The sequence below is a fragment of the Muscardinus avellanarius genome, assembly GCF_963383645.1.
Source record: "Muscardinus avellanarius genome assembly, chromosome: 4".
NCBI classification, from domain to species: Eukaryota; Metazoa; Chordata; class Mammalia; order Rodentia; family Gliridae; genus Muscardinus; species Muscardinus avellanarius.
In genome coordinates, this window is record NC_137789.1 from 93216600 (window position 1) to 93233141 (window position 16542).

The following is a 16542-nucleotide window of genomic DNA, read 5'->3' on the forward strand; positions in this document are numbered from 1 at the left end:
CCAACCTGTCATGGACTGGAACCTCCAAAACTATGAAGCAAAATAAACCTTTAACTCTATAAGATAATTATTTCAAATATTTTTATAGTGACAAAAAAACTAAGACTAGGATTAGTTAGTATTACAACAATTAAAAAAAAAAACAATGTAAATAACCCGACATTAGAGTAATAGATCCTGGTACATAGAATGGAGTTTCAGAAGTTCTTTGAAACCTCTACAGATCATAATAACTAAGCATATGACATGATAAAATGCTCTAGGTAAAATATTAACTGAAAAAGAAATAACCCAAACCTAAAGAGTCTAAATTTACCTATTTATCTGAAAGAAAATATGCCCAACTATTAGCCATGTTTATCTTTGTTGCTGAGAATATGGGTCACTTAAATTTTCTTCTTCATTTGTCTTTATGCTTTCCGATTTTTTCACAAGGAGCGGGAGTAATTTTTCTAGGGAAAGCACAGCCATGCCTTTTAAATAAAGAATACTATAAATTCTCCATTGGAATAAATTTCAAAGGTCAACCTGAAAGGGTATTGTTTTGTCAAATCTTTAGTATTTGACCTTAACATGTTTCCCTTTCTGTGTTGAAAAATGTTACAATGAACCAGTTTAATCTTTTTGGTCAGTCAGTCACGGACATTTATTGAGTGCCTACACGTCCCCAGATCTTGGTTTAGAGTGAAATTGTGTATAACTCAGTGACTATTTCCCTTTCAAAAATTTCTTGTTTACAGGTCTAATTTGAAAGTAAGTCAAAGGGTTTTACTGATGTCTGAAAAATTCTGGGACTGCTCACAACTTTGAGCCCAATTTCTGCCCTCTGAGCTGGCACTGCATCCAGTGGCTCTCCTTGATGTTTTTATGCAGGCAACAAGGACTATCACTGTGGGCAGTATAATCTGAGATTACAGATTGATGATGTATTTCTGTCTGCAGAATCTTACTGCTGTCTCAATGTCACAACATTCAGATGCACAGGTCTTTGAGCATTGCACGTAAGTGTGCTCTGAACATGTATCAAGGTCTCTTTGTGACCTGAATAATTTGGTGGAAAGACAGAATCTTTTCTGAAAAATGGTGCTGAGTTGGTTATATTAGAGAGCACAAAATTTTTATGTGGTTAGGGAGAAGAGTCACTTCACAGAGCATCCGGCAGCCTGTGATTAAGCACAAATTTAGTGCTTTCTGCATAGGAAGTGGCATTTTCAGCCTTATGGAATAAACCAGGTGTTGGATTTGCCAACCATCAAAGACAGTTCCTGTGGAATGTTTTCTAGACAGAACAAACCTTGCTACACCTCACTTGACTCAGAAGGCACAATTATTTCTGGGTTAACAGAAATACTAGAATTATAAGAATACAAAATTCTGAGGTAGGGGTAATGTGTGACTATGATTCTTTGTCTTCTAGCCTTTTGTACCTGTAGACTTTCCCATACCTCACCATGAACCATGTTCCTGATAGTTGTGCTAGAAGCCTATGAGAGACTCTTCTTGTATAGAATCTCCAACTCTGGCAGGATTTGTCTCCAGAGAGCCTTCCAAATGACTTATTCCTGTGTCACATGGGTTTGGGGCAGCATAGGAACAGTGAATTCTAGCCCTATTCAGGTCTTGCAATCAGGATACCTGTGTAGTCTAATAAATATAAGGTCTCTCTTCCCACTGCTAAGCCTTCCAACTGGCCAGGAAGCCTTCCTTCTGAGCAGGGCAACATGGTGCCCTGGTTATGAGCATAGACTCTGGGATCCAGCTGGCATGGTAATAGCTACCACAGTTGGAAAGATGCCTACCTTTTCTGTGCTTTTGATTCCTCATCTATGTAACAAAGATGAAAAAAAAAGAAAACACAAACCAAGAGCTTATAGATTAGTGTTAAGTGAAAGAATCTGTGGAACTTCTGATACACAACTAATAATAAGTGATAGCTCATAAAACAACAACTAGCGATGCATCAACTTGATAAATGCCCTCTCCCTGACCCTCTGTGTTCTCATCTCTGACAGACAGGCCAGCTCCCATCTGATGTGTGATCCTTTTGGCTTCTAAAGTTGAGTGATTCTCAGGTCCTGTATGGAAACTTAGGAAACCACAAAGGCTGTGCAAAAGACCAAGGAATCACAGCAGGGAAACCTGAGCCTGCACCGCCATCTAGCCAGCTCTGCGCTGCTCCTGTGTGTGCATCTCCACCATGCTTGAGTATCTTCCTCTTTTTATTTTTTTGAAGTATAATTACCGGAGCTTATGTTTCACAGTTAATGCTGTCAAGCCTTTTAAACTAATTGGTCTTTTATAGAAAATTTAACTGAAAATTAACACATCTTTTAATAACATTGCCTTAACTTTAATGGCACTCTGCCTTTCGTTTATAATTGCTCTAAAATTGTCATTTTCCATGTCATAGCTGCCATTTTTTATATTTGCTAGTTTTCATGGTGTAGATTTTTATTTTTAGTATTTTTCTTTCCTGAGAGATGAGAACTACTGGATTATTTTATTTTATTTTATTTTTTCATATCTTGGGTCTGCCTGGCCTGATCTGATAGCAGGGGTATGTCCTTGAATACAGTAGGACATCCCAGAATTTACCACTTAGACCTGGCATTGCTGATGGTGTGTCAGCTTTGGCATGGCCTGTGGATTATCCATCGACAACCATGCGGGAAAAAGAAATGGAAGCTCTTGAGTCAACTGTAAGGAAGAGGACCATGGAGCAGGAATTTATGTCTCTGAAATCACAGGGACTGGCTTAGCTTGGGCTGACAGATAGCTCAAATTTTTCCATAACAACGACACAGATTGTTAAGCTACTACTATTTATTATTCGTTTTTATGGCCCTTAGCATAAATACAGTTTAGATGGTAAATCATACGGACCCATTGTCCAGAAGGTTGCATCACCCAGTCATACAAATGCAAATTCAGTTATTTCTGGCAAACAGGTCTCTGATATTAAAAAAAAGGAGATAATTCTGAATATTCCTTACTCATCTACTCACTTAGCTTCCAAATCTTATCAGTCTAAGATGTGTGTATATATGTGACAGAGAGAGAAAGACAGACAGAGACACAGAGAATGGGTATGAGTACATGTATACACACACACACACACACACACACACACACACACACACACACTAACTCTGTGTCATTATAGTTACATGTGTCTTCTCAGTGAAAAATTCTCATACACTTTTGTTCTTATATGATTAATCTAAGTTTCAAGTGTTGCTAGTAGTATTCTCATTTAACAATTGAATTTAACTGAGCCCCAGACAGTAGAATAGACATTTGAGCACTACTGGTAACCAGAACCAGAGGCTACAATATCCAGTTCATGGCCCAGTGACATGCTATGCAAACCACTTCATGTATTTCAAATTTAATTTCCTATGTGGCATTATAAATTTTCTCACTTAGTTGTTATCTATTGTTTGGCCTACTAGAATAAACATTTATACAACAGGAGGGAAGGGTCTGTGTCTTCTTTATACTGAATACTCAGCTTCGGGAACAATGCTTGGCATTTATTAAGTACTCAATAAGTCAATAGATTAAAAACCATAAGAATGATAAACAAACACAGAGTTTTTCTTGTACTAAGTAATACACTAATCACTTCACAAACTTAATTATTGATTCATCTCACAACCTTATGGGATAGATACAATTATTCCCATTTTAAAGATAAGCAAACTAAGGTTCAGATCACACAGCCAGTACATGGCGGTACTGTTCTGGCCCTTGAGTCCAGGTCTTATTTTCTCTTGCTAGGGAAAACTTACATTGGCAGAACTGATACTAGGTTTGAGGCTGGGTTTAGGAGGAATTGGTAGTTAGGTAGAAAAGAAATCTGAATACTAACACTCACATGCCAGTTTCAGCCCTAAAATTGGACAGGCTTCCTTTCATCTTGTGTATGTTTGAGACAGAGAGAGAAAGAGAGATGGACAGAAACAGGGAGGGAAGGGAAAGAGAGAGACAAGCTGGGATCATTCTGGGAAAAATGCATTTCTGGGTCATGAGTTTTAGAAGCATAAGTCATAAGCATACTTATTCCCTCTCCTCATGGATTTCTGCCCTTGATTTGTAGGATGAAGCCACAGGGCCATGTCTGTAACATCCCTATCTGTTCCAGGAATGCCTATGATGGATCAAAGCATTATGCTTTTAACAAATGAAGCAGTGAGCAGCAGGAGCTGAGTTATGAAGGACAATATTCAGGAAATGTTTAGACACATGATTAAATGGCAATTTGGAGAGGAGTGCCAGAAAAAGGAGATCATTGACATCTCGAGAAATTTGTGTCTGAATGTTGTGAGGGTGCTTGGGAGCAGATGCCTGAGATGGAAGCTCACCTCTGGCTCCTGCTGTTTGGAGGTGTCTCAGTTTCTCAATTTATATTCTCACTAACCCTTTTAGTTCCTTCTAGTCACTGCCTTGTGTCTGACGGAACCACCTCTTTATAAATTAGTGTTGGGGTACAATGCAAAGAAATCACAGGTAACACTTTATCAAAAAGCTCTAGACCCAATTTGGTCTGTTAAACTAGACTCAATTCAAGACCTTTGCATAGAACTCGTTCATCCTAGACAACAATAACATCATTTACTAGGCACTGTGATTAATGATTTGAAAAGTCCCTATCACTGGGCCAGTTAAATATGTCTTGCTTCAACACTTACACCAGGTTGGTTTACTTACTGCCCAACAGGTCAGATCATGTAGCTGAAGTGCCCCACACAGTTCTGTGCCAACAATAAATGATGCTACTGCTGATAAATACCATGATGGGTCCTAGATTCCTGACATCTTTTTTTAAAATTTTTTTAATTTAATTTTTATTTCTTTATAAGTGGAACATATTGAGAGTGGTATACATTTACATTGTACTTCATGCCCTTCCCCCTTCTTTTCCCTTCCCCCCAATAGAGAGTGTCCAGGTTAATCATGTTGTATTTATGCTACTACACATATTCGTATGTAGCTCCTCCATTGAATAACCTCAGCTTTCTTCCTCTCCTATCCTTCCATTCAAGCTCTGCTGAGATTTCCCCACCATCCTCTGGAATCCCTCTGGTATTACCACTACTCCCTAGCTTGGGCATATTGGAGAAAACATATATCCCTTCTCTTTCTGTGCTTGACTAATCTCACTTAACATAATGTCCTCTAGTTCCTTCCATCTTCTTGCAAATGCTGTTATTTTATTTTTCTTTATAGCTGAATAGAATTCCATTGTGTGTATTTCCCATAATTTTGCAATCCACTCATCTGTTGATGGAGATCTAGGTTGGTTCCATATATTGGCTATTACAAACTGTGCTGCTTTTTAATCCAGGTCAGAATAAAGAAGAAATATTGCTCTCAGGCTATTGCATCCATACATATCCTAGCCACCTCCTCCCAAACATTTTAATTTGCATTTTAAAGGAGATTAGAGATGGTTTTAAAGATTATTACTATTTCAAACCAATTCCCCTTTGATTTCTTATCTGAGTTCTTAAGAATTGACTCCCTGGTGATCCAATAAATAGAAAACTGTGCAACTCATATCTATATGCTTCTCCACCATCATGCCATGGCTGCCGAATGCCTCATTGGCTCTGCAGAAATTTTGTGTTGTTGAAACCAACTGCATTCCTTGGAGCAGGCTGGCTTCATGGATGTTTGGCCCAGGTAGCTACACAGGGTCTTTGTTCAGAAGAGGCTCTTGCATGGTTGAATACTCTGCTACTACTATTTTGAAATTTTAAAAAATTAGGAAAAAATAGCCTTAAAAATTCTGAGGCTGATTTGGCCTGGAACATGTCTGATATGTACAAATGTACATAATTTTTGTAATTTTGTATGTGGGGGAGGGGATAAGGGATTGAACCCAAGGGTTCAATCCAAGCTACACTTCCAGCCCTATTTTTATTTTGAAACAGGGTCCTGCTAGGTTGATGAGAGTCTTATTTTTTGCTGAGGTGGTCCTCAAACTTGCAATTCTACTATTTAAGCTTCCCAGGTGTGCACCACCACTCCTGGCTAACAATTTTATAAATTTGAATTTTGAAATATTATCATAATTCTGAAAAAAGATCTGCTGTAAACAACTTAGCTATGTTTTTCTGAAAATAATCTTCTGAAAACTCTCTAATTAGGATTAGAATTAAAATGACATTTCTAAAGAGATGAATTACAAAACTCCATTTGAAGCTGGATTTGAAGAATATGGGGCTTATTATAGAGGATAAGGTGCTCTAGTGAGCATATCTTGTTGCTTCTGCCATTTCTTTTGGCCTGCTTACAATGGTGGAGAACAATTTCACTAGCAGGTAGGAAGGTGAGCCTAGGTATCATTAGACAAGGTGCTGAGACCCAAGAAGCAGGAGCAACCTCCTCTAGAGAGTGTTTTTCCTCCTTTCTCCCTTGAAAAGTAACAGCATGATGTGAAACCAAGTCAACCTTAATTGAGATGAATATTGTTTCATAATTATTTTTAAATCTATAATTCTGATTTTACCCAAGATATGCTTATAGTTGGATCATGTTCAGGAATATGGAATGACCTAAATTAGTTTTAAAAAGCTTCATGTTATTTCTTTCCTCAAATAGAAGTCCTTCTGGGATTAGCACTAATGAATAGATGAGAATAATGCATAATTAGCACATCAGTTTTAACACATTCAAGAGAATAAACTTAAGCAGTTGAAGAAATGTATGTGTATAAAAATTATCTGAGCTATGTTATGGTTTTAATGTGTTCAATAAAGCTCTTTTACATAGATTCTCCAAAGGTCAGTTTTTACCCAGCCTAGGTCTAAATTTTGCAAATTGTGAATTTGAGAACTCCAAGTAAAGAGGATTTTCTATGTAGTAAATAAAGACACTCAGTGGTAACACTTCACAATGGCCAGGTTATGACCCATTCTAAATGTCAGCTCCTGCCTTTTGCAGTGAAAGATGGTGCCATTAAGTTGAGATCTATTATTTTTAATTGCTATTTGTTTTAGGTTGCAAAAGTATGCCAACAAATGACTTGACTGCTTGATACACATCAAGCTATTAAGAAAAGAAAGCTGTTTTTAGTCTCTCCACCAGCCTGACCACTTCTCTGTCATTGCTCTGGCCCTTCCCTGCAGCAGAGAATTGCCCAGGTCTTGTTCTCACACCTAGTCCTCATCCAAGGACTGCTGTTTCAGAGAAAGCAGTGAGTTAGGAGTTGCCCTTGACCCATCATCTCCTCTACCTTCTTCTTATCTTTAACCTATTCCCACATCGTATCAGTTTTATTACCTACCTTCCCCCATCTCCATCAGCCCTACCCTAGTCCAAGATTCGATAGCCTTTTATTCAGATTTCCTACTGCCATCTTTCTCCTCTAAGCCATCTTCCATGCACTGGTTAAGGCAATTCCTTAAAATACAAACCTGATAACACCACTCTCTAACTTCACACCTGCAATGCCTCTCCATTGCTCTTATGAAAAAGACAAAACTGTGAAAATAGCTTTGGTGGTTCTCGAGGTCTAAGCTGGATTGTCTCTGCCCCTCCTAGTCACTTTCTCCCTGTGGTCCAGCTCAACATCTTTCTTTGCCTTTCTTCAGAGTCAGTTTCCCCACTGCCTCCACTGGGCATTTGCATTTGCTTCCCTTCTTTTCTGGAGGAATACTCTTCTCCACAAAATCTCCCTTCTTAAGGCTCAGATCTTAGTTTAAATTACATATTATTTCCTTAGGGAATCTTTCTTTGGTCCCCAAGGCCAGTCAGGTCATAGCCTTCCTTGTACTGTGTGGTTATTTGATTAAGGTCAGTATTCCGCTTTAGAATGCACACTTCATGAAGTGCTGCTCTTGGCCATAGCTCCAGCACCAGCCAGTGCCTCCTACCTTGGGGCTGGTCCACTGGTACCTCCTTCACCCACTGAGTTGGGAGAAGGGAGCTGGAGAACTCACCGCGCTCATGAGTGAGTCCAGGACACTGACGGCAAAAGCTGTCCCACAGGCAAAGGGCTGTGTGAGGTACAGTTCTGTGTCAGGGTCATCATCGTCATCTTGGTCCAAAAACTGAACATTAGTATCATTCACTAGAAAAAGCATAAAAGAAGAATTAGCACTGGAGACCACATATGGCAGCAGAGTCTAGAGAGACCAGGTAGGTGGTTTAGAAACACTGAAGTCACTGAAAAGGAACAAAGCATGGGAAAGCTGTTGATGGATCTTTGGGTGAAGAGGCAGAGAGGCTCAATGGACTGCTCCTATGGGGTTGTTTAACTTCTGAGACCTGGAGAACAATAAGGCCAAGCAGGCTTGCCCTGTGGCAGGCTGCGCAAGGACCAGTAGACAGTGCTGGCTGGTCTCTGGTATGGTTTTAGAATCATGACCCAAAAACACCCTAGAGAGTTTTTTGGTAGCCAAGTCCTTTGAGAGATGGACATATTTCAATGATGAACAGCCATGCTGGGATGGTAAGTTTAGCCAAAAGAAAATAAAGCAATTCATTCAGAGGAAAGAGCAATGGACTGGGATTGCAGCGAAGGCAAATAGCAAGGAATTCACCCTCAGGCATGACCCACTGCTTGCCCTGGGGATTGGCCTGGAGAGTGTCCCTTGTCCCTGCGGAATGCTCAGGATCCCCCCAGGTGGGATGGATCACTGGCTGCATGCTGCTGCTTGCCATGGAGACTTTCTCTGCATTCTGTGTAGCATGGCTCCGCCCACGTTCTCCCTCTCCCTTTGAAACAGCTCCATCTTCTCTGAGCTTCTACTTAGGCAGCTACAGCACTGAATGCTGAATTTCATCTCTATCTGTGGATTCCTCAAGGGCTCCTCCCGCATGCACACATGTGCACACTGATTAGCTGTGTCATTCAGATGTCTTTACCTTATTAAAAATTAAGTGACAAATTAATTTTCATTCCCATCTTGGCTTTAGAAATGATCACTTCTGCAGAGCAAGTAATAGGAGGAAAGTGTGGGAGAGGGGAGAGGGGCACTCATGATTTCTGGAATCATTATTGTGCTTTTAGGAAGAGAATAGATGAGCTTCCTTTTTCTGATTTCTCTCTAAATGTATTGGCAGTGAATTCTCTTTCTAGAGCTATTGTTTTAATTTTTTGAAATATATGTTTGACAACTTTTTAAAAACTTTAAACTTATTTATTGCATGAGAGGGAATAACTAATAATGGGATAAAAGGTTAGGAGTGAGATTACTTTTAAACGACACCATGTTTTCTTTCCTACAGAAAGATTCTTAATGGGGATTAATTTTATCTTGGTTTTTCCAAAGTTTATCATATTGGAGTCTCCACTGTATCAACATGAATTGCAATTGGGTAAAAGTCCAAAATCCAGGTTCTGACAGCTGGGCTTTGAGTCCTGGCTCTATTACCAATTTTCTTGGGTAAAGCGTTTTGTGATCCTACACTTTAGGTTCTCTCTGTGAAATGGGGAAATTATAGCAGTTCTCTCCTTGGCTGTCAAGAGGCTCCTATGAGATCGTGTCTGGTGAGCCTGGTGTACACCTCGAGCAAACTGTGCACTAGATAACTGGAGGCTGTGCTCATGATCACCTTTCTGACATTAAATGTCTGTCAGTCCATCACATTATGAAAATTCCTGGCTTCTCTGGAAACACAAACAAAAAGGTTTGCCTATGGATGCTTCACACAGCTTTTCCTTATCTTTATTTGTCCTGTTAAATCTAATTAAGTTTGGCCTAAAACTGCCTCTGTACATATTTTAAGTTTGGTATAAAGGTTTCTCATACATAGTGAACTGTAACCTAACATGATGTGTCAATGAAATACAACCTATTCTTTTAACAAGTAGCTGAATCTTGGCCAATCACAAGCAGCCAACTCTTCATACCAGGTCTGAATAGGACAAGCCATGCCCTGTAACCAATCGGACTGTCTCAATATCTCACTTCTCCATGCCACTTCTCTGGTTATAAACATGACCGCCCATGCAGTGGGCCCCAGCATTCTGAATGATTTTGGTTTGGGACACTGCCTCATTATAGAATCACAAAGCCAATTAAGATTTCAAAATGAAATTTGTTGTAATTTTGTCTTATAGTCCAAAGGTATGTTGTAGGCCACAGGTTAAGGTTTCAGCTTTGGGAATCAGAAAATATAAGCTAGAGAACACATGCGGAAGAGTGTGGTTTTACTTCCTCACAATAGCTGCTGATGGTGTGTCCATCAACACTCCAAAAGGAACAGAATCTGTGACCTATTCTCAAGGGGATAGGGATGGGATGATGCTACACAGGGAGGAAAAGTAGCTCCCAAGTAGGGGAGAGGACCCCAAATTTTCAGTGATTTCAGGCTATGGGTCATTGGAAAAGCGTTCTAGGCACTTGCCAGGGTTCAGCGAAAAACTTGCATTTGGTTTTGGGATGCCCAACTTCAGAGAGAAAACAGGAAGCATGACCCAAAGCCCATTATTTCACCGAAGAGTAATTATGTGGGTGCTAAAAGGTGAAAAGATCATCATCCCAAAATGCATGTGGAAACACTAAGCTAAACAGCTTCCAAACAGTTCTTTCCTGTGGAGCTGACAGGAGCCTAACGTCAACTGGGGGTCTCCAGGTGGATAAAAACTGGTACATATTACACAGATTTAAAAACTCATCTGTCCTTGGTTCTCTCTGTGTCTGTTAAGTGGCATTTTATGGGCCAGGTATAATACTACACACATCTCAGAACATGCAGTTAATATTTACTTGTGGGGATGGTGCAGGAGGAAAAGTGGTCAGAGGATGAGAAAATAAGGGCTTAGACAGAAGGAGAGAGTGGTGTTAACCTCTCTGAACACAAAGAAGAATCTGGTAAGGGAAGGACCTCAGGAGAGTCCATTATGCTTATTGAATACCTGAGTTGATGCCACAGATTTAGAGCACCGAACTTTTTCTTTTTGCTTCCACTAATCACAAATCCGGATATATAGTTAGCAGCACATGAGTTCCAAGTAGAAAAAGGAATTACTGGCACTGATGTTTTGTTTGTTTGTTTGTTTGTTTTTGCAGGTCTGGGGATGGAACCCGGGGGCATTTGACCTCCAAACTACACGCCCTGCCCTATTTTTTAATTCTTTAATTTGAAACTGGGTCTCACTAAGTTGTGGAGGGCCTCACTAAGCAGCTGAGGCTGTCCACGAACCGCGATCCTCCGGTCTCAGCCTCCAGAATGCTGGGATTACAAGCGTGCGTCACCACGCACGGCAGCACTGATGTTTTGGGGAATGCTGCTGTGGTTTGCTGAGATGGAGCTGTTAGGATGGATTTTCCAACCAGAAGTCTGGGCTACATGGACTCTCTGGGTCTCTTATTGGCCCTATAGTTCAGAGAAGAGAGATCTAGAAACCTAGGCTTTTAACCAAGTACACTCTCCTCTCCTTTGGCTGGAAACAGAAAATAGTGTAGTACTCCTTGACCTGAGTGAATTGGGCCTGATAAATAGCCATGTCTACAATATTGCAGTGCTGAGTGGTAGACAATTTATTCCTTAGTTTCTAGACACCTCACAAGCAAGATTACTGTGTTAAAAGCCAGCTCTCTTATTTTGAAATATATTTTTGGGCCACGAAAATGGAGAGTTCATTTCATTTGTGAGCCACTTGAAGGCAGGTGCTCCCCACCTCTCCATCTCCTTTTGTGCAGAGCGGCACTCTCGTTGTCTCTATTTAGAAGATGAATCCCCGGTTCTGAAACCTGCAGCTGATGGGCACCCTTCATGGAGTTATTAACCAAGTCACAGGGAGCCCTGGAAGGGCCTGACAAATGCAGGCACAACAGGAGGCCTTTATCTTCCAGATGAATCCACTGTGAACATCCCAGAGAGGGCATGGGAGGGGAAGTCAGAGTGCAGGGTGGCTAACCTCCTCTTCTGCACCCTTCTGGAAATCTGGCTTTAGTAAGCAAAGGTCCCCAGAGGAACCAGCTGCTTTTATGGCTTCAGAACCAGAGCTTCTGAGCAAAGGCCTAGTAGGGAGGAAAAAAGGCAAATAAAGTCAGAATAAAGGAAAATAAACAGCTGGAGGGAAGGCATCGTCTTAGGTTTCTTATCTTAAAATTTTTATATTTCTCCTTTGACTTCCTCTGAGAGCTGTGAAGACATGTCAGTCAAACTGACAGTGTGTTGGAAGAGGAATATAGGGAGAAGGCGGGTGAGCAGGGGCCACAGAAAATGAATTAGAGCAAAGATGCTTTGGAAACAACTGCCAGGTCAGATGGGTGTGATCAAAGGTTTACTGATGCTGTGTGGGGGAAAAATCATTAAGAAAGGCCAGAACAAGACAGTCGATTCCAACCAGAGCCACAAATAAAACACATTCAAAGCAGTGCCATGGGGTAGCCTTTCTGTTGCAGCTGGAGAAATAAAAAACAAGCCAATGATAGTTGGAAACACCAAGAACAGAACAAAAGGAGATACCGATGTCAAGGGAAAAAAAAAGTGCTTCTTACCCAGTTCAGTTATCATTAGAATGTGCGTCCCACTGTTTTTTTCCTGATTGATTGATACCAAAGGCAACTTGCCCGGTTTAGCTAATTGGATACGGCATTTAAGGGTTAGGGAAAGGGAGTGGAGGAAAGTACAGAAAAAGAAAAGAGTGAGGGAATAACAGAGAAAACATTCTAAAGTAAAGAGATCCAGGACCATGGGTGGCTTGTATTTTTCTTGGGGAAAAAGCCACTTGGTGGTTTTGCAAATTTACAAACGGTAGCACGAAGTGTCTTGGACAAATTAGAAGTTGGATTCCATTGGTCAATAATTATGGCCCTCAAAAATCCCACCTTATTCTTTTTTTTTTTTTGGACTAGAGAGGTCATTTGCTAAAAATGGCTTTTGACTGGTTAATTCAATAAGGATATGTTAAATGTAGAGTTTTTATACTCAAACCCAATGCTTCTACTCAGTTCTTAACATGAGTTTGGCTTATACCTGAGGTTTTACATATGAGTGGAAGGTTCAGATAGTGGGAGCTGTCCAGACCCAGACAGAATGCTCAAAAGAGGTGCTTCCTGTGAAAGTCACAAGAAAAAATTCCAGGAACAGAGCCTTCTTTCCTCCTTTCTTCCCCTTTCCTGAATAGATGCCCAGATCTCAAAGCCATCATCACATGATCCTTTAAAAACAGTGAGTAACATGAAGGAAACTGTCTATTCATCTCAGCGGAAAGATAGATCAGTTTTTCCTTCAGGGAGTCTGCCATATTTCTAACCATACCTCTACCCAACCTCCCACTGAATGAACCCCTTTAGAGCCTATGAGGCCAAATAAGCAAAAGATAGGCTAACCTTCTTGAATTCTTCATGGTCTGGGCGACAGGACTAACCCCACCCCCACCCCCGAGCTGACAGTGACACATACCTAGTTCAGTGATGATGGGGATGTTGACCCCAGTCGTGATGGATGGCTGGCGTAACATCCCATGTACTGGGCTGTTATCTGGAGAAGACCTGTCCATTCCTGGAGGCGTGAATCCTAGTGGGAAGGAAAGAGCAGAGGGAGAAAAATCAGAGAAGTGGAAAATGTGCAAATAATGAAAGTACAGTATATATCTACAACCCCCAAAATGTAGCTTATGCATTACTTACAGTTCAATTATTAGCACTCCCAATATAAATTCTGATGAGTTTTTTTTTAGTAAAAAGTAGGAAACTATTGCAAATAATTCTAAGACACTTTAATAGTTTCCAAAAATATCCAGACTACTCTATTTATTCTGCTTCTAGATTTCAGTTCCCTTCTCCTTTCTGGTACATAGGAAAATTTACCTCTGTGTCTTCTTGGAGTTGGATAGGACTAAGTGACAGGTGAAATGCTCTGGCCCATTAAAAGTTAGTGGAGCAGTGCTTGTTACTTCTGGTGCAAGTATGTGAATTGCTGACCCAGGCCATGACAACTGTCCGGCACAGGTTGCTATGGAGATAAAGACTGGACAGCAGCCCTGAACAGTGCCCAGACCCCCCAAAGCATTCTGTCAGAGTGAAAGGGAAAGTTGTATTGTTTTAAATCACTGAGATTCGTTTGGTTGTTGTTGCTGTTCTTACTGCAGCACAATCTAACCTATCCTGACTCCCATCCTGACTGTTACACCAATTGACTGCTTATCTTCCTGCCAGTGGGTGACTTAGGCCCGGGCTCAAAACCCAGTTCTGGTCAATGGGATGTGGGGTAAATCTGCTAGGGGGCTTTGATGAATTGCTTTATCGGTCTTAAAAGGAAACTCATAGAAAGAGATTCTCCATTAAGCCACTGGACGTTGTTTTATGTGCCTCTAGTGTCTAGACTTGTGACAACCATATAATAACTGGGGTAAAAAGATCAGATGAATACCAAAGTAATGATATTGATTGAATTGAATGATGGAACGGATTATCCTTGAGTTCCACTCTGAAACCATTCTATCTCAGGGTTTCTTAATATATGAGATTTTATACATGTACATATCTCATTCTATCTCCCCATATATATGTATATATATGTATATATATGCATGTATATATGTTATTGTCACATATATGTGTATATGTGTGTATGTATATGTATATAGAGATAGATATAGATATTATGATATATAAGAGAGATAAATATACAAACACACACATATATATACATACACATACATATGCATAATATATGTGTGTGTGTGTGTGTGTGTGTGTGTGTGTGTGTGTGTGTTACTGGGAATTGAGCTCCAGGTGTTCTAACTCTGAGCTACACCCTCAGCCCTTTCTACTTTAAGTTTTAAGACATGATCTTTCTAGGTTTTTCTTAGAGTTTACTTGCTGAGGCTGGTCTTAAACCTGTAATCCTTCTGTTTCAGTCTCCCAAGTACTGGGATTACAGGTGTACAATGTCATACCAAGCTTATAATACTTATATATACATATGTATACATACATACATATATATATATATATGCATGCACACACCATAAAACATATTCTTTTTAAGTCACACTGAGACTAAAATCCTCCTGACTGACATATATGCCACTTTTTTTTTTTTTTTTTTTTTGGTAGTACTGGGGGTGGAACCCAGGGGCTTTCTACCTCTGGGCTATACTGCCAGCCCTATTTTATATTTTATTTGGAAAAAGGGTCTCACTAAGTTGCTGAGAGCCTCACTAAGTAGCTGAGGTTGGCTTCGAACCTGTGCGATCCTCCTGTCTCGGCCTCCCAAGCACTGGGATTACAAGCGTGTGCCACCACGCCTGGCTGCCACTTTCTTATAGTACATTCCTGGACTCCTCAGTGTGCCAAACGCAGACATTGTAGATGTGGACGTAGTAAAATTGAAAAGCATCCTGCTTGGTTTATGATTTTGCAGTGTGGGCTCCTTTGGGTCTCAAGCCTGAGTTCTGAATTCATATTAGCGTATGTTTGGACTAATCATAACTTCAAGTTTAGCAAAAGCAAGAACTCATTCAGACCAGCAGCTGCCTCTACAAGGACATGTATACAGATGCACACGCATGAAAACCACACTCACCTCATACAACTCACTTGGTGAAAGCTGACTTCTCCAGCTGGAGCACATGACAAGTAGAACCATCAGCTTCCACTGGCCTTGGCTCAACCTGCTCCCCCCTTGGAGGACAGGCAGGTGTCCACATTCACTTTAGTTTCTCTTTGCCCTTGATGTGAGCTTATCGTAAACTAGGAGCTCATGGGTACAAAGTCATTTGCTAAGTTTCCAGAATGAAACTCCAAATAGATTATGTGACCAGATTTCTGACTCACTCTCCAGGAAAGTGACAAGATTGGGCTGAATCTGGCATTTTGGCTATGTGTGAATCAGGAGCAAAATGACGGGTGCTCAACAATTGCTTGTTGTTTGGAGGTACATATTGCATGAAGTGCCAAAAAATATAAAAGGGCTTTGTTTAGTTTTTGCTTTCCTGTGTATATATTTCATATCAAGTTCCATACTTTTAGGGGAAAAAGTTTTCCTTAGCATCCTTTCCCTAATTGCTCTTAATTTTATTTCTTATATTAATATATAGGGTAAAGCAAGGTATTCATAAATAGAGTAAGTCATTTTGAATGATGGTATTGTGTCTATCTTCCTGAACTTTGGAATATGTGGTTTTCAGCCAACCATATAACCAAGAACATGCATCTTAAATGCTCACTGCTTTCTTCCCATAGAATAGTGAAGGGAAAAACTAAACTGTTTTCATCAGAAGTTTCATTCAAAAGCATGAAAAACTGCAAGTGACAGCTGTGCAGGTTCAGTGGATGTGACGTTTTTGAATTTCTTCAACTTGACAAGTAAACACCTTAAATCGGTAATGCTATATGCATAATACATGGCCTGTATTTTGACATCCATCATCAAATGCTGACTTGAGAAAATACGGGTTTGTACGTCAAGCAATAGCACCCATAAAGCAGAGAGAAATGCAGGTCACACAGTTTTAGGAGAACTGTATTTCATTACAGAACCTGCAACATGCCAAAGCACCCCTTTATTTTATCTTATTTAAAGATTCCATTTTCAGCTGTGAAAAGACTCAATTCCTTTGCATGAAACCTT

At 40.2% G+C, this 16542-nt stretch overlaps 1 protein-coding gene across 21 annotated transcripts in view; it reads right to left on the reverse strand.

The window, feature by feature from the left end:
• KCNMA1 (potassium calcium-activated channel subfamily M alpha 1) overlaps positions 1-16542 on the reverse strand; it is a gene marked incomplete at both ends in the record, with an annotated part of 759101 nt that overhangs the window by 25686 nt on the left and 716873 nt on the right. For 13 of the 21 annotated variants that reach the window (XM_080693568.1, XM_080693563.1, XM_080693562.1 and 10 more), the window contains 2 exons: positions 7947-8077; positions 13369-13482. In XM_080693568.1, coding sequence (XP_080549694.1) covers positions 7947-8077; positions 13369-13482 — 245 coding nt within the window. Of the gene's footprint in view, positions 1-7946; positions 8078-12461; positions 12543-13368; positions 13483-16542 lie in introns of all 21 variants that reach the window. The other 8 variants (XM_080693576.1, XM_080693572.1, XM_080693569.1 and 5 more) reach the window with 1 other exon arrangement.